This window comes from Procambarus clarkii, chromosome 43, assembly GCF_040958095.1.
Source record: "Procambarus clarkii isolate CNS0578487 chromosome 43, FALCON_Pclarkii_2.0, whole genome shotgun sequence".
Classification (NCBI taxonomy): domain Eukaryota; kingdom Metazoa; phylum Arthropoda; class Malacostraca; order Decapoda; family Cambaridae; genus Procambarus; species Procambarus clarkii.
In genome coordinates, this window is record NC_091192.1 from 3,085,164 (window position 1) to 3,107,982 (window position 22,819).

A 22,819-nucleotide genomic window follows, 5' to 3' on the forward strand; every position below is an offset into this window, starting at 1 on the left:
CATGACTACTGCACGAGAAAAGTAGCCAAAAGAGGAAGCCGGAACAATAAAACCGGCCAAAGAAGCAAAGAGCCCAAAAAGGAACCCAACCGGGCGACAAGTAGCCCAACCGGGCGACAAGCAGCCCAACAGGGCGACAAGCAGCCCAACAGGGCGACAAGCAGCCCAACAGGGCGACAAGCAGCCCAACAGGGCGACAAGCAGCCCAACAGGGCGACAAGCAGCCCAACAGGGCGACAAGCAGCCCAACAGGGCGACAAGCAGCCCAACTGGGCGACAAGCAACCCAACAGGGCGACAAGCAGCCCAACAGGGCGACAAGCAGCCCAACAGGGCGACAAGCAGCCCAACAGGGCGACAAGCAGCCCAACAGGGCGACAAGCAGCCCAACAGGGCGACAAGCAGCCCAACAGGGCGACAAGCAGCCCAACAGGGCGACAAGCAGCCCAACAGGGCGACAAGCAGCCCAACAGGGCGACAAGCAGCCCAACAGGGCGACAAGCAGCCCAACAGGGCGACAAGCAGCCCAACAGGGCGACAAGCAGCCCAACAGGGCGACAAGTAGCCCAACAGGGCGACAAATAGCCCAACAAGGCGACAAGTAGCCCAACAGGGCGACAAGTAGCCCAACAGGGCGACAAGGACGAGGAGCCGACAGACGTTCCAATAATGCGGGAAGTAGCGAGAAACCTTCCCGTACCCTCGAGAACACAGAAGCCAACACTAGTCCCGAAGGCACATGAAGGCGCAGGCGCACCCGAGATCAGAAGTCACGCAGAACCCCATCGAACGGGGAAACATGACGAAAACACCGTCCCAAAAAGGTGTGGGAGGAAACATCCACCCACAGGACGGAACCAACCGACTCAAAGGCCAAGGAACCGAGCCCGGGGAGGGGCCGACGCCCAACAGCACGTACGGTGAGTGGGGAGGAAAGACCCCACTCCGCGCAACCACAAGCCCCGCCTAGAGGGGGATAAAAACCCCCACGGGGTCCAACGGGGCCAAGGCCCCCCAAGTCAGCCCCTCCCCAGCCCCGGGAACCTACACGACAGGCCCCGGGGCCGAGCCGTTCCCCCAAAGCCCCGGCCGTACCAGAAAACCGGGGCAGCCGTGAAAACACTAAGGAAGGGAGCCCACTGGCAGACTCATACAACACGGCTGGAAGAACAGGCTCAAATGCCCCCGTCACAACCTCGGAAGGGGAATTCCCCGAGACTGCCCGAGTCTCAACACCATCAAAAACCCCGCCCCGAACCTACAGACGGTAAGGAACCGGATGCAGGCAGGAAGGGTGATCCAGGGGAAAGACAAGGGGGCGTGGATGGAACCGAAGCAACCAACACCCCCAAGTCCCAAAACGAACTACAACGGGGCAGCCCCGGGGCTCCCGGGGAGGAAACCACGAGAACGTTGCCACCACCAAGGCTCAAGTGCAACGCCCCTGCTGCCCGCACCCGCTTTGTTAGCACAACTGGGTAACCGAGCCACAACGAGCAACCAAACTCGCAGGACTCCGGGTCGAAGGTGTCACCGACCCCACAGGCAGCAGACGGAGGCAAAGAGTCACCCAGAGACAAAGGGTGAGAGCAACCCTCAAACTCGCTGGAAGCGAGGGGGGGACTCTGGGATCACATCCATCGGACCCGCGCGCCCCCAGGGGTTTCCCAGGGTCCCGAGCGTTTACTATAAGAGGACTCGCGCTCAGGTAATCCCAGGCAGGGTACTGCTAAACGGCACCCAAAGCTACCAAACAACTTTCTAAGAGCTGAACCCCCGGGACGTGTACACTAGCAGGGAGTACCACCTGAAAATACTCAGAACACAAGGGACACAAGGGGCAAGAACAAAGGCAGACCCCCCCACCAGGTAAACAAAAAGAAAAAGAAAACCCCGCAAGAGGACAGCGTACCCAAGCGGAACAGAGCCGGCCGCTATGATTGGTAAAGACAAGCTGCACAGTACCCTGCGCCCCACCAGTGCAAAAACTGCCTCTTACTCCAAGGCGAACGAGGGAGACAGAACACCCGAGCACACAAAGAGCGGCCGAAAACCAAGCAGTAAACGGCCAAGCAGGGGCAGGACCCAAGGAACTTGTGGAAGGTGGCCCCAAGCCCCAAGGGCAGTACTTACAGGGCACCTAGGGAAGGGAACCCTAGGCGCATGCAGCCCGAGTACTGGAGAATCACTCCCGGCTCACGCACCACCTAGAAAACAGACACCACACTCTAGGTACAGTGCTGAAACAACCACTGGAGCCGGAGCACATAACCGTTGCCCGTAGCATCAGCCGAAGAACTGATGGGTGGATAGCCGGCGTGGGAGGTCTGGGGCTCCCCCTTCCCCCTCCCGGGGAGGGGGGAGCTGCCCAGACAGCGGCGCGGTGACGTATGACGTCATACTAGTTTCCTTGTTTTCTGTTGAAGAGTTCTATCCACTAGTTCGGCTTTAGGTAGCAATTTTCACCAGAATAGGGGTTTGTTTTGGAATGCTTACCTTTCTGGATGCTTGACCCGGTCAATGGCAGACATAGAATGCTTCCAACTACACGGGGGTTTCTATAGGCCATTGCTCCCCTTGCCTCTCTGAGGGGGCCAAGTTCTGGCTGTGGTCCCCGGTAGGCCCTAGAACTCCATACACATGAATGATGCCAAAGTCTGACATTAGCATATCAGCCGGTAAAGCTCCGGGGAGCCGACGGGGCTCCCCCCAGAAAACCAGCGTTGAATGTAATGAAACACCATTTTCTGGGTGAGCCCCTACGGCTCCCTGGAGCTTATCGGGCTAATGTATGTTATATTAGACCAGGACATTAGCTAAGGAGTTCAGACCTACCAGGGACCAGAGCCAGAACCTGGCCCCTTCAGGGAGGTTTCAGGGAGCAATGGCACTGGAAAACTCCCTTGTGGTTGGGGTTTTCCTTATCTGCCATCGACCGGGGTCAGGCACCCAGAAAGGTAGGCATAACAAAAGAAACCTCACATGGTAAAAAACTAAAACAAAACCGAGCATAGAGGTAGAAACTCCCTACAATCCCAACGAAACAAGCAAACATCACACTTTACTGCTGCGCCAATCGTCCGCGCAGCCCTCCCTACCCCAAGAGGGGGAGGGGGAAGCCCAAGACCTACTGCGCCGGCTGCCAAGCTTCAGTTCGGAAGCTAAGCTTCAACCAACACGAAAAAAAAACACCGACCGGTGGGAGGGAGGGTTGCCAGGGAGCCTCCGGGGCTCACCCAGAAAATGGCATTTCATTACATTCAACGCTAGTTTTCTGTGGGAAGCCCCTACGGCTCCCTGGAGCTTCATACCCAAAGAGAAGGAAAAGAAAGGGCTAACCCGGGAGGCGGCCGCCACAAGCTCCGCAACGCGAAGCCGAGACAACAGGCTGCAACCTACGACCCAAGGCAACAAGAACGCACAGGAGCAGACGCGCATAAAGAACGGGCGGCCAAGAACCTGTGCGACCCTCAATTCCCTGCGCCCAAAATGAGCCCTAGACGTCACCAACACAGCAGCAAAAGCTGCAAACATCCGAACAGCACGGGCGCAAAGACAGATCGCAGGCTGGAAGACTGAAAAACTCTGTGGACGACCTGGGAGACCCGAGCCCTAAAACAGGGAACCGGATCAAACCAAAGCGCATTCCCTGACACGGTACGCAGGTAACGGCAAAAAGCGCAACCGGACAACACAGGACGCACCCCTGGCCAAACCAATCAAGCACCAATAACCCAAGATCCCCTCCGGAAACCAGCTGTCTCGACCGTTGCCAGGACGGAGAAAGGCTGCACACGTACAAATCTACCACCAGTACCAAAGAGCAGAAACCAGAACCGAAGGAGCTACCACAAACTGAGGAGAAGATAAGAAGGCACCCTGATCAAGGACCAGGACAGCGCAGGCGATGCATGAGCAGGCCAGAAGTGAAACAAAACATGAGAAAGCATACGAAACGGGGCAGATGTGATGTCCACAACAGAAACCTACACAAAGGACTACCATGATGGTGAAATATGGATCTCAGAGTACAATCTTTTCAGATATGATAGGAAACACCAGCTTCAGGGTGGGGTCAGCCTCTACATCAAAGACACACTTATCTGTACTGAGCTGCTAAACACCTCAAATGATATGGTGGAAGTGCTGATAATCAAAATAGAGATTCTAAATGTAGTTATTGTCCTTGTATATAAGTCACCGGAGGCAAACCCTCAGCAGTTTAAAGACCAACTAATGAAAATAGAACACTGCTTGGAAAACCTCACAAATCCAGCTCCGAACATCATCCTGCTTGGGGACTTCAACCTATGGCACCTGAAATGGAAGCACCTGGCTAATACAGTAATATCAGAAAGAATACCAGGAAGTAGCCTAAATGAACAGGCACATGCAAATGACCTGCTACGGATGTGCGACAAGTTTGCCTTAAACCAGCAAATAGTAGAACCAACTAGGAAGGAGAACACGCTGGACCTCATTTTCACTAATAATGATGAATTGATCAGGAACATAATGATTACAAATACCTGTTACTCAGATCACAACTTAATTGAAGTTATGACAACCATGGGGAATAGACCTTCAAAACCAGTCCAGATTCCCGGTGGAAGAGATTTCAGCAAATTCAACTTCAATAATAAACAGATAAACTGGGAGCAAATAAACCAGGACTTCACAGAAATAAACTGGGAAGAACAGCTAGAAAATGCAAACCTGAACCAGTGCCTGGAAAAAATAAGCTCAGTAGCACTAGAAATATGTTCAAACCGCATACCCTAAGAAAAAACCAGCGTTGAATGTAATGAAACGCCATTTTCTGGGTGAGACCCAGAGGCGCCCAGGAGCTTTACCAGGCTGATGTGCTAATGACAGACTTTGGCATCAGTCATGTGTATGGAGTTCTAGGGCCTACCGGGGACCACGGCCAGAACCTGGCCCCCTCAGAGAGGCAAAGGGAGCAATGGCCTATAGAAACCCCCGTGTGGTTGGAAGCATTCTATGTCTGCCATCGACCGGGTCAAGCATCCAGAAAGGTAAGCATTCCAAAACAAACCCCTATTCTGGTTAAAATTGCTACCTAAAGCCGAACTAGTGGATAGAACTCCTCAACAGAAAACAAGCAAACTAGTATGACGTCGTACGTCACTGCGCCGCTGTCTGCGCAGCTCCCTCCTCCCCGGGAGGGGGGAAAAGGGAGCCCCAGACCTCCCACGCCGGCTATCCACCCATCAGTGTTAGTCAGCTGTCACGGGCTGCTTCCTGGGGGTGGAGGCCTGGTCGGGAACCGGGCCACGGGGACACTAAAAAGCCTCGAAATCATCTCAAGATAACCTCAAGAAGGGGGGAGAGTCAAGGCTGCCACACATGGGGAGTGGGTAGGGGAGTTAGGGAGGAACATAGAAGCTACCTCACCTTTTCTGACCTCCACCCCCGCTCCACGTGGGAATTAAAGCCACTGTTCTGCCCTACCTTTCTAGAAAACTCAGTCACCACCTCCCCCGGTTCAGTGTGCTTCCTAACCGTCCCTACCACATGCTACCCCAGTACTCCAGTTCAGTATGTTCCCCACCCGCCTATCTACATGAGCTCGTACAGAGTTATTAAAAAAAATTAGGCTGGACAATTTTGTAATTAAGGGCATCTTTGATGACCAGACAGAAAGAAAGATTCATATTAACTTATTGTTTTATTCAGTTATTTTAGAAGAGGTTCAAATTTTTTTTTTAGAAGGCAATAGAGATGCTTGTGTATTTGGACTTTGGGAGGAGTACCTAACCACCCTGGGATTGGGAGCTTTGCATTCCCAACCCCAGGGTGAGATCCATGCTTCCACTAGTCATGTAGCCATACCTTTCAACCCCCATGTCTAACTGTACTCAGCCTCCTTGTCCCACAGAGCCAGCCACACGCCAGTGAAATGGTAATTATGCCGTTCCTTCAGGCAGGGGTGCCAGATTGTCTGGACTCCAGAGAGAGGAGGGGATACGCTACAAAAATCCCCTCCCTTTCAGCCCCGTGGGCCTTACTCTTGAGGTCCTGGGGAAGGTGATGTCAAAGGTCACCTGGCTGATGCCTCACCCATATGAGGTTGTTAGCAGTATGCTGTATTTGCTGTCATCACCCAAGCTGGTTCTAGACGTCAATGAGTAATTATGATGGGCCGTCGCCTTGCCAATATCATCGGAGCATGCCAAATCCTGCTGTATCAACAAAGACAGATGCAGGACTGGAAGTGGAAGATGTATGGTCGACGAGGAATGAACACCAGCTTCCTGATTATGTAAAGTATCCTTTGGTTCTCGAGGAAGCCACGTCCACTGAAAGAACAAGATGAGTAACGAGGTGATCACAGAGGAGCGGCACGATCCCTGTAGAGGGTGCTTAACCCGCCAATAGAGGGACACATTGCGCATCTTTCGGCCTAAGGTTAAGTGTTTGATGGGAAAACGAAGAAAGTAGTTAAGGCCTAGTATGCTGTGATAAGGACACCTGTCAGTGGATGGGAACCCAAGAGCCGTAGTCAGGACCTACTCATCTGTCACCACGCCAACACTGCTCACTTCCATAGCAAGACCTCGTTGGTGTCAACGTCCCAGCCCTTTCCATCATAACAGGATCAAGTAACAGCTGATCTTCCAACAAGACCAACAGCAAGCATTATGTTGCAAGAAGGTGGACCCAAATCACTCAACTGCCGTCATCCGTCGACATCAGCATGGTGGCCGGTTTCTGTAGTCCTAACCCAGGTGTACACAGCCCATCACCGGAAGGATGGGAAGGCAGGATGCAAGAGACAGGAGCAAGATCTGTCCAAGACACTAGACGGGTGGATCATGGATCGATTTTACATCAATATACGCAGGCTCCCGACGACAAAGATCAAGATAGAAAAGTAAACTAGAAGGAGGTGTATGGTCAACGAGGAGTGTAAGTCAGCTGCCAGATATGTGAGGTCCTTCTCTGGTTCTCGAGGAAGCCACGTCCGCTGAAGAAACAAGAAGAACGATGAGGTGATCACAGAGGAACGGCACGATCCCTGTAGAGGGTGCTTAACCTGCCAATAGAGGGATACATTGCGCATTTTTCGGCCTAAGGTTAAGTGTTTGATGGGAAAACGAAGATAGTCGTTAAGCCCTAGTATACTGAAATGAGGACACCTGTGAGCGGATGGGAACCCAAGAGCTGTAGTAAGGACCTACTCATCTGTCACCAGGCCAACACTGCCTCAACGTCCCAACACTTTCGATAAGAAAAGGTCAAGATAGAAGACATAACTGGAAGAAGATGTAAAGCTTGAAAATTGTTCAGTCCTGGGGACTGTTGCTGGACTGCCACTGCTGAGTGGACAGTCGGGATTATTTAATATTGTTATTTAAAAGCAGGACTTTATGCATAAAGCCTGGATTATTATGTATAACTGTACTTAGTTAGGTTAGATTTTTTAAGGCAATTTATTTTTCAATCTGGAGGACCAGTCTGGGATAAGACAAAATCATGCTTAACTAACGTACACATGGTTTTGTCTTAACTCCGGGGAAAGAGGGATGTAACAGTTGTTGAGGTGACTTGAGTAGAGACTTGGGATTATACCTGACTTACGAGACATTCACAGGGAGGTGAGGTAAGGTCAAGCAAACCTCACCTCCAGTAGTTTCTAGAGTTGGAAGGTAGTCCCTGGTTACCAGATTCAAATCCATCCATTCAACGGAAAATTGGAGATAGACGAGTATAAAAGCTCATTACGAGAGAGCGAGAGGGAGTTGTGTTCTGTGCCTCAGTGCAGACAGGAGTCGAGAGTGTAGTGGTTGACACCACAGGGGGGGAGAGGGAGACCCTCTCCCCTGTGGGAGGGAGGCGATCTGGTGTCTACAAGGAAGCTTCGTCACTGTTGTATCTTGAGTGAGTACTGATCCCTTATATTCCAATATCACAAGTGTTGATTATTACATGCTTTGATAGGGAAGATAGATTAGGCTCTTTATATTTGGAACTAAATTAAATAAATATATATTACTAAATTGTCAATCTGTTGTATCCATCCATTCCTGTAAGTTATTCGTAGAGAGTTGCCAGGGAATAGTGGAAGTCAGCTGTGTTCTCCCCCCCCCCCCTGTGATATTCTGAACTCACAATGTTAAATCTCCCGTGACCGGTACCCTTCGACGCTGGTCACTGTTAAATACTTATTATCATCAAAGTCGAAGGTGGTGGCGGCATTACGTAGTGTTAAGTAATTTTAAGTTTTAGTGTTAAGTCGTAACAGCCTGCTTTGTGTAGGTATCGGTGGTGATACACCAGTGATACGTTTTAGTTACTTTATATGATGCGGTTGTGCCTCTGGCTCCAGTTTTCCGTTACAGTTCTGTGCCTTGTGGTGTCGACTGTCCCTTCAGGTGGTGCGTGAGCCGGGAGTGAGATTCCACGGTACTCGGGCTGCATGAGCCTAGGGTCACCTTCCCTAGGTGCCCTGTAAGTACTTCCCTTGGGGCTTGGGGCCCTCCTTCTACAAGTCACCTCGGGATCTACCTTTGCTGTGCCGAATACTGCTCGGTTTTTGGCCGCCCTTGGAGTCAGCTAGGGTTTATTCTTGCCCGTGTTTGTATCTTGGTAGGGGGTAGTTTTCATCACTGGCAGGGGCACGGTGTACTGCACAGATAGTTTTCACCTATAACAGGGACCAGCTCTGTTCTGCCTGGGTACGTTATCCTCTTGCGGGGTTTTTCTTTTGTTTTTGTTTTTTCCTGGGGGGGGGGGGGGGTCTGCCATTGTAATTACCTAAGTGTAGTTACAGGACAAGAGCTACGCTCATGGTGTCCCGTCTTCCCAGCACTCTTTGTCATATAATGCTTTGAAATTACTAACAATTTTGGCCTCCACCACCTCACCTAACTTGTTCCAACCATCTACCACTCTGTTTACAAAAGTGAATTTTCTAATATTTCTCCAGCAGCTTTGTTTGGTTAATTTAAATCTATGAACTCTTGTTCTTGAAGTTCTGGGTCTCAGGAAATCTTCCCTATCAATTTCATCGATTCCTGTTACTATTTTGTATGTAGTGATCATATTGCCTCTTTTTCTTTTATGTTCTAGTTTTTGCATATTTAATGCCTCTAACCTCTCCTCGTAGCTCTTGTCCTTCAGTTCTGGGAGCCATTTAGCAGTGGCTCCCAGAACTTAGCCACTTAGTAGTACTGACATTTCTCCAGTCCGATACATTGCCTCTGATTACTGCCCTCATTTTTCTATCAGTCAGAAAATTTTTCATCCATGTTAGAAGCTTACTGGTCACCCAGAACAACCTCTTATGTGGGACTCTGTCGAAAGGGAGGTGGGAGTTTGTCACCTGCTTTCTATGCATCTGTAAAGGGGGCCAGGTTGTGGCTCTGGTCCCTGGTAGACCAAACACAACTATCTGCAGCTGATGTGACTTGTTAGAATAAAGCAATCTCTGTAAGATAGCTTCAGGAAGCCACTTGGGGGTTCCTTCCAGAAAGCCAACAAATACACAAAGCCACTACCTTACAACAAGGAAAATTTTACAATTTGTTTATGTTGCAATTTAGGCATCAGGTTAGCTTATTTAATGCCATGTTTTCTAAAGGACACACTTCACCAATCATTTAACATCCAGGTTTGCAATTATTATAGGGCTCACATCTGAACCCAGATCTTCTCAGTTAGAGGTAAGTGTGCATCATAGCATACCTGCTTGATGGGGTTCTGGGAGTTATACTCCCCAAGTCTGGCCTGAGGCCAGGCTTGAACAAAGGAATGCCCCCAACCAAAAATAGCCTAAAAATTTTAAATATATGACTTTAATATAAGGAAACCACATTGTAATATAGAAGTAATTTGCTTAACCAAATTTAAGATTTATAACAAAATGCTGGAAATAACTTTTGTTTGCTAGTAACATAGCAATTCAATGAAACTGCTGGCAGCATCAGCACATGTATATAAATTTTTGTCCAGTCATGTTTATTAATTGTTACAATACTTCTCAACATGGCCTTCCTTATTTAACTTAACAAATAAGAAAAACCATAATTCATTGAAAACAATACAGTTACTATTGAGAATAATTTAAATTTGAACCAAACTCTCACAAGTCAAGCCTGGCCTCGGGCCGGGCTTGGGGAGTTGAAGAACTCCCAGAATCTTATCAAGCAGGTATCAATAACTACACAAAATACAGTAATTACATTTGAAAAGAGGGAGTTTCCTCTTGCGATGGTTGATGGAGTACTGGTGATGTTGGTACCGGTGGCTGCGGCGTGAGCAGATCTTCCATATCAGAGTTACTGAGGCCCCAGTCATCATTCACATTACGCTGAGAGTCATGCTCCTCGCCCCAGTGACTACCTGCACAACTCATTCTGAAAGGTGAAACAGCAGTTCAGTAAGCTGCAGTGGAGTTCTATAGGCCTACTGGGGATCAACGCCAGAACCTTGCCCCCTCACAGAGGCGCAGGGCACGGTGCCATTTTTTATGCCACCTCACCTGGAAAAACAACTACAAAGTCAATAAGTCAAAACAACTACTGCTGGATATAAAAAAGACCGAAACCTTGAAATTCCCATAGAGACCTGTTAGTTCTAGAGCATATGAAGACATCCACCAACAACCTGGAAGGAGAGGAGGGAATCAGGAAACCACCAGGGATCACCCAGAAATTGGTTTTTCATTATATTCAATGCTAGTTTTCTGGGATCCATGAAGATAACTACACACAGACAAGAAAGAATGCATGGGACCATACCAGGGAGGAGGAAGCACAGCAGAAACACAAGACAAGGCCCCTCAGCTGAGACATATAGCTGAAGGCCACACAAGGGTGCCAAGAATTGCGAACATAATCTACATACTCGACCACCAGAACCCTGCAAGGCCTCTAAAAACACAGTGCCCAAAATCAGCGATATGTTTTGATTCGCCTACCAGGGGATCAAAAACAGGGGATGGTTTGAAAAATTTAGAAAAAGAAATGGTATCCATAGTGTTGCGAGGCATGGGGAGGCAGCCAGCTCAGACAAACCTACGGCTGAAAGATTTATTGAAGAATTTAAAGACTTTGCAGAGGCTGAGGGATACCTACCACAACAAGTTTTTAATTGTGATGAAACAGGACTGTTCTGGAAAAGATTGCCTAAGAGGACATACATTACCAAGGAGGAAAAATCATTGCCCGGACACAAGCCAATGAAAGATAGGTTTACGCTTGTGCTGTGTTCAAATGCGAGTGGTGATTTGAAAATTAAACCCTTGTTAGTGTATCATTCTGAAAATCCAAGGGTTTTCAAACAGTATAAAATGCAGAAACACCAAATGTGTATGACGTGGAAGGCTAATAAAAGGGCATGGGTGACTAGGAATTTTTTTCGGAGTGGGTGAAGGAAGTGGTGTGCCCTGCCATAGAAAAATATCTGCAGGAGAAACATTTGCCACTCAAGGCTCTGCTTCTCCTTGACAATGCTCCTGCTTATCCTCCAAGCTTGGAAGATGAATTGATGCACAGATACAGTAAATTTCTCACAGTAAGGTTCCTTCCTCCTAACACCACTCCTCTAATTCAGCCTATGGACCAGAAAATCATAGCGAATTTTAAGAAACTGTATGAAAGGGCACTTTTCCGGAAATGTTTTGAAGTGACTGAAGCCACAAACCTCACCCCTCAAAGAGTTCTGGAAAGACCATTTTAACATTTGCAGTGCTTTAAAACTCATTGACAATGCCTGGCAAGAAGTGATTCAAAGAACCCTGATCTCTGGCTGGAGAAAATTGTGGCCTGAATGTGTGACAGAACTAGACTTTGAGGGGTTTGAGCCTGTAAATGAAGCGCCTATTGTTGAGGAAACTGTTACTCTGGGCCGCCAAATGGGCTTGGAATTGGATAGTGATGATGTGGAGGAGTTGGTGGAAGAACACAACGAAGAACTGACCACCGAAGAACTCCAAGCCCTTCAAAAGGAACAGCAAGAAGACACAGCTGAGATGTTTCTCCAGTGGAGGAGGATGAGGCAGTACAGAATGTCCCTTCTGCAGACATTAGGAAGTGGTGTCAGATGTGGGAAGAGATGCAAACTTTTATTGAAAAGACTCACCCAGAGAAAGCTGTAGTAGGCCGTTGCCTTAATCTTTTCAATGACAATGTGATGCCTTACTACAGAGACAGTTTGTGAAGAAGGGAAAAACAATCTTCCATGGACAGATTTGTTGAGAAAATCGAGCAGTGAGCCACAACCAGGACCTAGTGGTATGCAGGCAAGACGTGCCAGAGAGTGCACCCCAGAGAGGTCCTCACTACCTGATATTATAATGGAAGGGGACTCCCCTTCCAAACAGTAAAATCTCTCCTCCTCCCTCCTCCTCACCATCTTCCATACGCCTACAGCATTCATCAGCAAGGGTAAGTAATAACTTGAACATAGTTTTGTAGGCTTATTTAGATGAATTAGGTATAAAATTTAATTTGAAATAAGGTTTTTGGGGTAGTCAGGAATGGATTAATTCATTCCCCATTATTTCTTATGGGGAAATTAGCTTCGGAATAAGAGTTTTCGGAATACAAGCTGTCGCCAGTAACGGACTAAACTCTTAAACCGAGGTACCACTGTACTGCCTACAAAGTTCAACAACACGTGCACCATTTGCATGTTTGCATGCTACCGAATGATCTCTTGCTTTTCCTCTATTGTCATCCTCACATGCGATTTCTTGCCTTGAACCTTACCACTGGCTTTCTTGGGACCATTTGTGATGTATAACAAATTTTATGCTCAAGTAACAAAAATTCTGAAAATAAAAGGTAAATCCTTGTGAAGAATTCAGGCGGGATAGTCACTGGTCGCAAGGCACTGGCAAACTGAGCAGCGATCGCTGTGCCGCCATGCACTAGGTCGGCCCGTACGCGTATCAACAAACTTGTATCCTGAGGCAACCCTTGTAACCAGATACAAATTTTCAAAGCAAATCCTACTCGTAACCCGAAAAACTCGTAACCAGGGGCGCTCGTAATCCGAGGTACCACTGTATATTATTTGATATCTCTCGTCTTCTTTCTAGTGAGTACATTTGGAGGGCTTTGAGACGATCCCAATAATTTAGGTGCTTTATCGCGTCTATGCATGCCGTATATGTTCTCTGTATTCCCTCTATTTCAGCAATCTCTCCTGCTCTGAAGGGGAAAGTGAGTACTGAGCAGTACTCAAGACGGGACAACACAAGTGACTAGAAGAATACAACCATTGTGATGGGATCCCTGGATTTGAAAGTTCTCGTAATCCATCCGATCATTTTTCTGGCTGACACAATATTTGTTTGGTTATGCTCCCTAAACGTTAGGTCATCAGACATCATTATTCCCAAATCTTTACATGCTGTTTTCTGACTATGGGCACATTTGATTGTGTTTTGTACCCTGTATTATGTTTAAGGTCCTCATTTTTACCGTAATTGAGTACCTGAAATTTATCACTGTTAAACATCATGTTATTTTTTGATGCCCAGTCGAAAACTTTATTAACATCAGCTTGAAGTTTTTCAATGTCTTCAGCCAAAGTAATTTTCATACTGATTTTTGTGTCATCTGCAAATGATGATACGAGGCTGTGACTTGTATTTTTGTCTATATCTGATATGAATATAAGGAAAAGCAGCAGTGCAAGGCCTGAACCCTGAGGAACAGAGCTTTTAACTGCGCTCGGACTCGATTTTATATGGTTGAATGTTACTCGCTGAGTCCCGTTTGACAGAAAACTGAGTATCCAGCGTCCTACTTTACCGGTTATTCTCATTAACTTCATTTTGTGTGCTATCACTCCATGATCACATTTATCGAATGCCTTTGCAAAATCAGTGTATACCACATCTGCATTCTGTTTTTCTTCTAATGCCTCAGTGATTTTGTCATAATGGTCAAGTACCTGTGAGACGCATGATCTTCCTGCTCTAAATTCATGATGGCCTGGATTGTGGAGGTCATTGGTCTCCATGAAACTAGTGACCTGACTCCTGATCACTCTCTCAAATACTTTTATTATGTGGGACGTTAGTGCAACTGGTCTATAATTCTTTGCCAATGCTTTGCTACCTCCCTTATGTAGAAGGGCTATGTCTGCTGCTTTAAGCGCATCTGATATCTCCCCTGTGTCCAAGCTCTTCCTCCACACTATACTGAGTGCCTGTGTTACTGGCAATTTGCATTTCTTTATAAATATCGAATTCCATGAGTCTGGATCTGGGGCTAAATGCATGGGCACATTGTCAATTTCTCTTTCAAAATCTGCCACGCTTGTGTTGATATCAGTTATATTTACAGGGGTTTGTATATCACCCATAAAAGAAGTTGTCTGGATCCTCCACTTTCATGCTGTGTATTGGGGTGCTAAACATGTCCTCATACTGCTTTTTTAGGATTTCACTAATTTCTTTGTCATCCTCAGTATATGAACCTTCACTAGAATGAATAGGTCCAATACTGGCAGTGGTTTTTGCTTTTGATTTAGCATATGTGAAGAAATATTTTGGGTTTTTCTTTATTTCTTGAATTGCTTTCAAGAAATAACGTCACCTCCCTCACCAAAATGGCTCCTCCCAACATACTCCTGTTGCTGTTATTACACTATATACACACACATTGTACATACCCATGTACATATGTGTTTACCATAGCAAACCACTAAGCTAGAATGGTGAGCAAAACAAGAGTGGCTGCCACACACAACGACGCTACTTCGATGTTCTCCCTCCCTCCCCCACCAAAATTCCTCTACCCACAATACTATGCACATATGTACATGGGTATATACACACATAGTATGTACCCATGTACATGTGTGTTCGCCATAGAGGCTAGTGGCGAAGCCTAGTGGAATGGTTCGCCACCATTAGGCTAGTATGAAGAGCAACACAAGAGTGGCTGCCACACACAGTCACGCTATCTGGATTCCTTCCCTCCCTCCCTCATCAAACTCCCTCCTCCCACAATACTACACAGCGCTAATTATCACCACAATCCTGCTGTTATCACAATTCTGGTCACTAAATCCTGTAAATGAATAATGGGCCACAAGTTTATTTTGTAAAGTAACATAATAAGTCGTTTGAAGATTCCTAGATGGACGAAATAATGCTGTGGCTAGCGCTGTGAACATAGTGAACAGCATTGATTCACTGATATTTGAACATTGTAACCAGTCATTATCACACTCAGGCTCTTCTATAATACTATCATGGCTAAATAATACCGGTTACATATACAGTACAACCTCGATTCAATATACCCCGATTCAATGAATCTCCGGCTAGTTCGCACACTTTTCAGGCCAAATTTACTCACCCGGTTCGACGAACAATGGTTCGCCGAAGCAGGGGATGTTCGGATTTGCTTACGATGTCCAGACAGAGTTCACAGACTGGTGGAAAACTTTCCCATTCTATCACAGATTACAATTAATAATTCTCTCATATGACAAGTTGGATCACACAAGTGGATCACACAAGTGGACCACACAAGTGGACCACACAAGTGGACCACACATGTGGAACACAAGTGGTCCACAAGCTTACGATTTTGGGACAGAGTTCAGAGTGGTGGAAAACTTTCTCATTCTATCACAGATTACAATTAATAATTCCTTCATAAGAAGTTGGATCACACAAGTGAACCAAACACCAGCCGGTGATCCACACAAGTGAACAACCGAGTTTCCATGATTTTCGTTCACCGATTTGGGGCACACGTATCTTTGTACATTAATTTAAAGGATGAAGCGTGATTACCTAGCTACATGTGGTAAAATCTCTCTCCATCTCTCTCTCTCTCTCCATCTCTCTCTCTCTCTCTTGCAACCTTGGAGGAATTTGACCTCACCAGTGATGAGGTCAAAAGGTGTCTGCTGGAGCTGGATGTGACAAAGGCTGTTGGGCCTGACAGAATCTCACCATGGATACTAAAGGAAGGTGCAGAAGCACTAAGTGTGCCACTGTTACGGCCCTATTGGGTCGCAACTGGGTTCTTTCTCTGATGTTAGTAGAGTTTGGGTATCCGGCCCCAAGTTAGTAGTGGCTTTCAAGGGGTGTGTTCAGTAATGCAAGTAAATTAAAGGGGAAGGGATACAAATTCACTAAATTAAATATATTATTACACCACCACCATAAATAAATATATAAACAGTCACACGCGGTTACTATGACTACTCTTATGTACAATCACTTGTCTTCCTCCGAAGACTCAGGACGTTTCACGGTGCTCAAGACGAGTAGCCCTGGTTCTCTTGTGGCCTCACGATGAATCCTTCGATTCCCTAGGCGAGTCTACCCTGGCCACAGGCCAGCCAAATCACAGTCCCACTGGGTGCACCGTCGTGGAGGCCTTCACCCACAAATCCAGCCTGTAGCTGGCGGGTTCCAATCAGCTCTGCTGCGCAGGCCACTCCACGACCGATACTTGGGTTGCGAGCCCTAGGCAGAAGCCTCGTGTGATTCCGCTGATCACTCTCCTCTCTCAACAACACCCCAGTGGCTAGTCTTCTCCACCAGTCAGCCCCGGGTACGACAATTCCAGGTTCTGCCACGTCACAGGCAGGCTAACACAACAGTGTTCATCCGGGGGGGTGACTCACAGCTTCTACAGCAAACACGTGGAGATACTATGGCTGCCTTGGGTAGACTGCCCATCGTCCAATCCAGCAGTCCCAGGTCGACTCTGTAATCAGACACGTCATCAGTACTAGGGACACCCTTGGGCACCTCACTTACAGGCTTAGACACAAACGCCCACCTATCCACTCCATAGATGGCATTGCTGTCTAAGCGTCACCTCACCAGAGGTCAACAGCGGCTATGTCACGAGCTAATTAAGACGGGAAACCAGCCCCTGTGGCCGGTATATCCCGCCCTCGCTAGATGGCGTCGTCCATTTGGAGGGGGTTTCGGGAGCTGACCCACAGATGGCGCGGTCGTCACTTCTCCGTGCTCGGACGCTGGGCTCGGGTCCGTAACAGCCACTCTCTATGGTGTATAACAGGTCACTGGAATCAGGAGACTTACCAGAAAGTTGGAAGACAGCTAACGTGGTCCCAATATACAAAAAGGGTGACAGACAAGAGGCACTGAATTACAGGCCAGTTTCCTTAACTTGTATACCATGCAAGGTGATGGAGAATATCGTGAGGAAAAGGCTCGTAGAGCATCTGGAGGGAAATAACTTTGTAACGCACCACCAACATGGGTTCAGGGATGGTAAATCGTGCCTCACAGGTTTAATAGAATTTTATGACCAGGCAACAAAAATTAGGCAGGAAAGAGAAGGGTGGGCCGACTGCATTTTCCTGGATTGCCAAAAAGCCTTTGACACAGAACCCCATAAAAGGCTGTTAAAAAAGTTGGAGCAACAGGCAGGAGTAAAAGGGAAGGTGCTCCAGTGGATAAGGGAGTACTTAAGCAACAGGAAACAGCGAGTAACGGTGAGGGGGGAGACATCAGAGTGGCGAGATGTCACCAGCGGAGTCCCACAGGGGTCAGTACTTGGACCCATCCTGTTTCTAATATATGTGAACGATCTTCCGGAGGGTATAGACTCATTCCTCTCAATGTTTGCTGATGATGCAAAAATTATGAGAAGAATCAAGACGGATGAAGATAGACAGAGACTACAGGATGACCTGGATAAACTGGAGGAATGGTCTAGAAAATGGCTGCTAAAGTTCAACTCGGGAAAGTGTAAGGTGATGAAATTAGGCGAAGGGAGCAGGAGGCTGAACACAAGGTATCATCTGGGAGGTGAAATCCTGCAAGAGTCAAATAGAGAGAAAGACCTTGGGGTTGATATCACACCGAACCTGTCCCCAGAGGCCCACATCAAAAGAATATCATCAGCGGCATATGCTAGACTGGCCAACATAAGAACTGCCTTTAGAAACTTGTGTAAGGAATCTTTCAGAACCCTGTATACCACTTATGTAAGACCAATCCAGGAGTATGCAGCTCCAGCCTGGAGTCCATACCTAGTTAAACACAAGACAAAGTTAGAGAAGATTCAGCGGTATGCCACCAGGCTCGTCCCGGAACTGAGAGGATTGAGCTACGAGGAAAGGCTAAAGGAGCTGAACCTCACATCCCTGGAAAACAGAAGAGTAAGGGGAGACATGATAACCACCTACAAAATTCTCAGGGAATTGACAGGGTGGACAAAGACAAACTCTTCAGCACGGGTGGGACACGAACAAGGGGACACAGGTGGAAACTTAGTACCCAGATGAGCCACAGAGACGTTAGAAAGAATTTTTTCAGTGTCAGAGTAGTTAATAAATGGAATGCTTCCTATTATCTTAGCATCATCAACAAACATGTTCATATAATTCTGTATACCAACTGGTAGATCATTTATGTACACAATAAACATCACTGGTGCAAGAACTGAACCCTGTGGTACTCCACTTGTGACATTTCTCCAGTCCGATACATTGCCTCTGATCACTGCCCTCATTTTTCTATCAGTCAGAAAATTTTTCATCCATGTTAGAAGCGTACCTGTCACCCCTCCAATATTTTTCAGTTTCCAGAACAACCTCTTATGTGGAACTCTGTCAAAAGCCTCTTTTAGGTCCAGATAGATGCAGACAACCCAGCCATCTCTTTCCTGTAATATCTCTGTTGCTCGATCATAGAAACTGAGTAAATTCGATACACAGGATCTTCCAGATCGAAAACCATACTGCCTGTCTGATATTAGATCATTTCTCTCCAGGTGTTCTACCCATTTAGTTTTAATTATTTTTTCCAATATTTTGACTATTACACTTGTCAATGATACTGGTCTATAATTAAGGGGGTCTTCCCTGCTTCCACTTTTGTAGATTGGAACTATGTTAGCCTTTTTCCACACATCAGCTACAACTCCTGTAAACAGGGATGCCTGAAAAATCAGTTGAAGAGGAATGCTGAGCTCAGGTGCACATTCTCTCAGAACCCATGGTGAAACTCCATCTGGACCAACTGCTTTGTTCTCATTTAGCTCCTTGAGCATTTTTTCCACTTTGTCTCTAGACACCTCTATGTGCTCTATGTTGTTCTCTGGAATTCTTATTGTATCTGGTTCACTGAAGATTTCATTTTGTACAAACACACTTTGGAACTTTTCGTTTAATTTCTTGCAGGTATCATACTGCCACCACCAGATGGTGTCGTCCATTTTGTGGGGGTTTCAGGAGCGGACTCACATGTGGCATTGACGTCGCTGCTCCATGCTCCGACGGTGGAGTCAGGTTCGCAACAGTACAAAAGAGTAACAGGAATTGATAAAATCGATAGGGAAGATTTGCTGAGACCTGGAACTTCAAGAACAAGAGGTCATAGATTTAAACTAACTAAACAAAGATGCCAAAGAAATATAAGAAAATTCACTTTCGCAAACAGAGTGGTAGACAGTTGGAACAAGTTAGGTGAGAAGGTGGTGGAGGCCAAGACCGTCAGTAGTTTCAAAGCAGTATATGACAGAGTGCTGGGTTGATGGGCCACCATGAGCATAGCTCTCATCCTGTAACTACACTTAGGTAATTACACACAAAAAGCAGCCCTTAACAGCTGTCTAACTCTCAGATACCTATTTACTGCTAGGTAACAGGGGCATCAGGGTGAAAGAAACTCTGCCCATTGTTTCTTGTCGGCACCGGGAATCGAACCCTGGTCACAGGATTTCGTGTCCAGGATTATGTGATTACTGTATAAACATCAGAGGTCCACGGTTGTTCAACATCCTCCCAGTAAGTATAAGAAATATTGCTGGAACAACTGTGGACATCTTCAAGCGGAAACTAGATTGTTTTCTTTAATGAGTGCCGGACCAACCGGGCTGTGGTGGGCCTGTGGGCCTGCGGGCCGCTCCAAGCAACAGTCTGGTGGACCAAACTCTCACAAGTCAAGCCTGGCCTCGGGCCGGGCTTGGGGAGTAGAAGAACTCCCAGAACCCCATCAATCAGGTTGTATTCCACGGAAAATAAAAATTAAGGACATGCCTAAAATGCTATGCATGCTTTATGTAATACAATACTGGCTTTACAAAAATGTAAGAACTCTTGTATAAATAAAAAAAAAATTGTCAGTGGCTCCCAAGGAAGGAGCCGCTGAACCTTTTGGGCGCTCTGAAAAAGAAGGAAAAAATTTATGTCATCAAACAACCTGTCAAATGAAACTTCTCAAACTTGCTACTAATTTAAAAACTTTATATTAACCTACGATTTAAATGGCTAAATGTAACTTAAAACATCCATTTAGAACATAAATTTAAACAAATTTAGAAAGATTGATTGCCTAACCAGAAGGGGGCGACTTGTCCTGACAATGAGCTGCATTGTTCAGTCCTACACACTCGCCATCAGCTCATGCACTATAACACATAACACTTAGGTAATTACATGTCTCATATACCTGCCTAAATGTCTCTTACCTGTGTGGGAGACGTGCAGTGTGCTGGAGTCACTTCTGTATTGCAGGTGCAACAATAATATTGAAAATTAACTTAAAAACTCATGCTGTGTTATGCACCATTTTCTTTCCAATTTATTATTTATCAGAAAATATTTTAGAGAATTACATGCTTATAATTATATCCTAAATTGTTTACTCGCTTACGGGAAATTATTGTCCCTATTTTTCAAATTGCATGACAACATATACAAGAGTTTTAAAAGCGCGACGTCCCAGCTGACGCAGTAGTACCAACACTCCTCGGCCGACAACCTTTCTTTAATGAATTCCTAAGTCTTAACTCATTTGCATTTTTAAATATATAAAATTGAATTTTGTAATGTAAAATAAAAATATCATGAAGTGTGTTAGTATAATTTACAACATGAATTTATAAGAGAGCTTGAAAAGGCTGTAGGATATATGCTGAAGGAAGTGTTGTAGAGGTGGTAAGAGTGCGGGAGGTAAACATTGATGATGGCGGCGGCGGCGACGGCGCGACCCGTCACTAAACTCCCAGATGGGTTTGACAGGTGCGCAGCTAGGGTTTTTAACCTGTATCTGTTATTTGCAGGTGTATTGGTTTGACAGGGGCGTGTGTTCTGAAGGCTTTTACAAGTTTGTGTTTTGGTGTATTGATTTGATAGGCGTGTTTTGTTTCTCGGGTTGACAGACCTGTGTTGGAAATAACTTTTTTTTCAAATATCCCCTCGAGGGCGAGTTTATGGGGCAACGCCACTCATCCTGTAAGATAACACACCGCCACAGCAACGTGTACAACACCTCTCAATAGGAAGAAAACCCGCTGTCACTTGTAACCAGCCACAGCTGGGACTTGCTTAGCTTTATAGGGAACAGACCGTCATAAAAATTATTAACATCTTAAAACTTAAACTTTTAATAATAATTACTTACAACCCTCAAGTTTATTTTCCTGTGGGTGCAAAGTGGGGAATATTTTAAGGACTATGTATTTTACAAAAACTGCATTGAGAAAATTAGAAGCCATGAGGAGGATTCGAACCTGCTCACTTGGTACTCCCAAGGTAGCACCCTAAACCACCACGCCACGACGTAGTCAGAAGCAATGCAACCTGGGATTCCATTGAATCTAGGATTCCTGATGCTTACAACCGAAGCCCATTCAGGGTTTTAAGCATTGCCCCCGTGCACTTTGTCTAATGATCCATTAGTTCTCCAATGCTTCTCGTCAAATACACAATGAAATCTCATTAACGTGATGTATTGATGAGAAAATCAATCTGAACCGAATGAGAATTCGAACCCGCTTATTTTAAAAGCTGCTTTCCTAACACGAATTATTGTTGGCTTTCTAATTTTCGCTCTCTAGAAAGGTGAAGAATAAGGGTTGACATGAGGCGCCTGACAGCTGAGTGGACAGCATTTCGGATTCGTAGTCCTGAGGTTCTGGGTTCGATCCTCAGTGGAGGCGGAGACAAATGGGCAAAATGTTTCTTTCACCCTGATGCCCCTGTTACCTAGCAGTAAATAGGTACCTGGGAGTTAGGCAGCTGCTACAGGCTGCTTCCTGGGGATGTGTAACAAAAAGGAGGCCTGGTCAAGGACCGGGCCGCGGGGACGCTAAGCTCCGAAATCATCTCAAGATAACCTCAAGATTGAAGTATATAAATGGATAAAGGGGGTATAACAAAGGGGATTTAACCACTGCACTGCTCACTTGGTTTAGGCAAAAACTTCATAGTGTAATTAAGGACAAATTTTTGTTGGTTTTTATAAATGTTCAGGTAAGGTTAATATCAAAATGTTTCCAAACTCAACCATTTTCATTTCAAAATACAGAGTGATGAAAACGTTAAAAAAAACATTAAAATATAGCCTAATTAAAAAAAAGCACAACTCTCAGAATGCTTTAGGGTGCTCTGCACAGTACAGTGGTTAAATAAATAATCGCAAAACAAATTGAAACAACGAATGCAAACTGGTGTAAGGGGCACAAGCTTCTAAACCATACCCTTGAGTACAAAATATCGAAACCGTCCTTTCTGCATAAAAAATATAAAGGCTGCTGAGGTCTACTCTATGACTATCCTTATAGTGTACACAGGAACACACACTCGTCACTCTTAGGGTCCAAACATGGTTAAAACTATTCAACCAGAGGAAATAATAAAGTACCTAACTTACAATGAGTTTTATTTCTTGAGCTTAACCACTGAGCTGCTCGGCTTCCAAATATGACCCCCCCCCCCCCTCAGTGCACAGGAAATAAATTCTCTGAAAAAAAAAAAAAAATTTTGTTTTGAAAGTGTCAAAAACCCTTCCCTGAGTACGGATATGGTAATAAAAGGTCAAAATTGTACTTACTTTG

The 22,819-nt window shown here is 46.0% G+C and overlaps 2 protein-coding genes across 6 annotated transcripts in view; one reads left to right on the forward strand and one right to left on the reverse strand.

Annotated features, from left to right (window-relative positions):
• The window catches only part of Spt7, a 149,816-nt gene extending 129,045 nt beyond the window's left edge, over positions 1 to 20,771 (reverse strand). The window contains exons 1-3 of one of the 4 annotated variants that reach the window (XM_069299991.1): positions 20,677 to 20,771; positions 20,450 to 20,483; positions 10,205 to 10,378 (exon numbers count right to left, since the gene is read on the reverse strand). In XM_069299991.1, coding sequence (XP_069156092.1) covers positions 10,205 to 10,377 — 173 coding nt within the window. In that variant the 5' untranslated portion in view covers position 10,378; positions 20,450 to 20,483; positions 20,677 to 20,771. The other 3 variants (XM_069299992.1, XM_069299990.1, XM_069299993.1) reach the window with 3 other exon arrangements.
• A 102-nt stretch (positions 20,772 to 20,873) lies between these two features.
• Srp19 (signal recognition particle 19) overlaps positions 20,874 to 22,819 on the forward strand; it is a 60,614-nt gene continuing 58,668 nt past the window's right edge. Inside the window, exon 1 of one of the 2 annotated variants that reach the window (XM_069299994.1) lies at positions 20,874 to 21,002. In XM_069299994.1, the coding sequence (XP_069156095.1) occupies positions 20,944 to 21,002 (59 nt within the window). In that variant the 5' untranslated portion in view covers positions 20,874 to 20,943. The remainder of the gene's footprint in view (positions 21,003 to 22,819) is intronic. The other variant, XM_045738437.2, reaches the window with a different exon arrangement.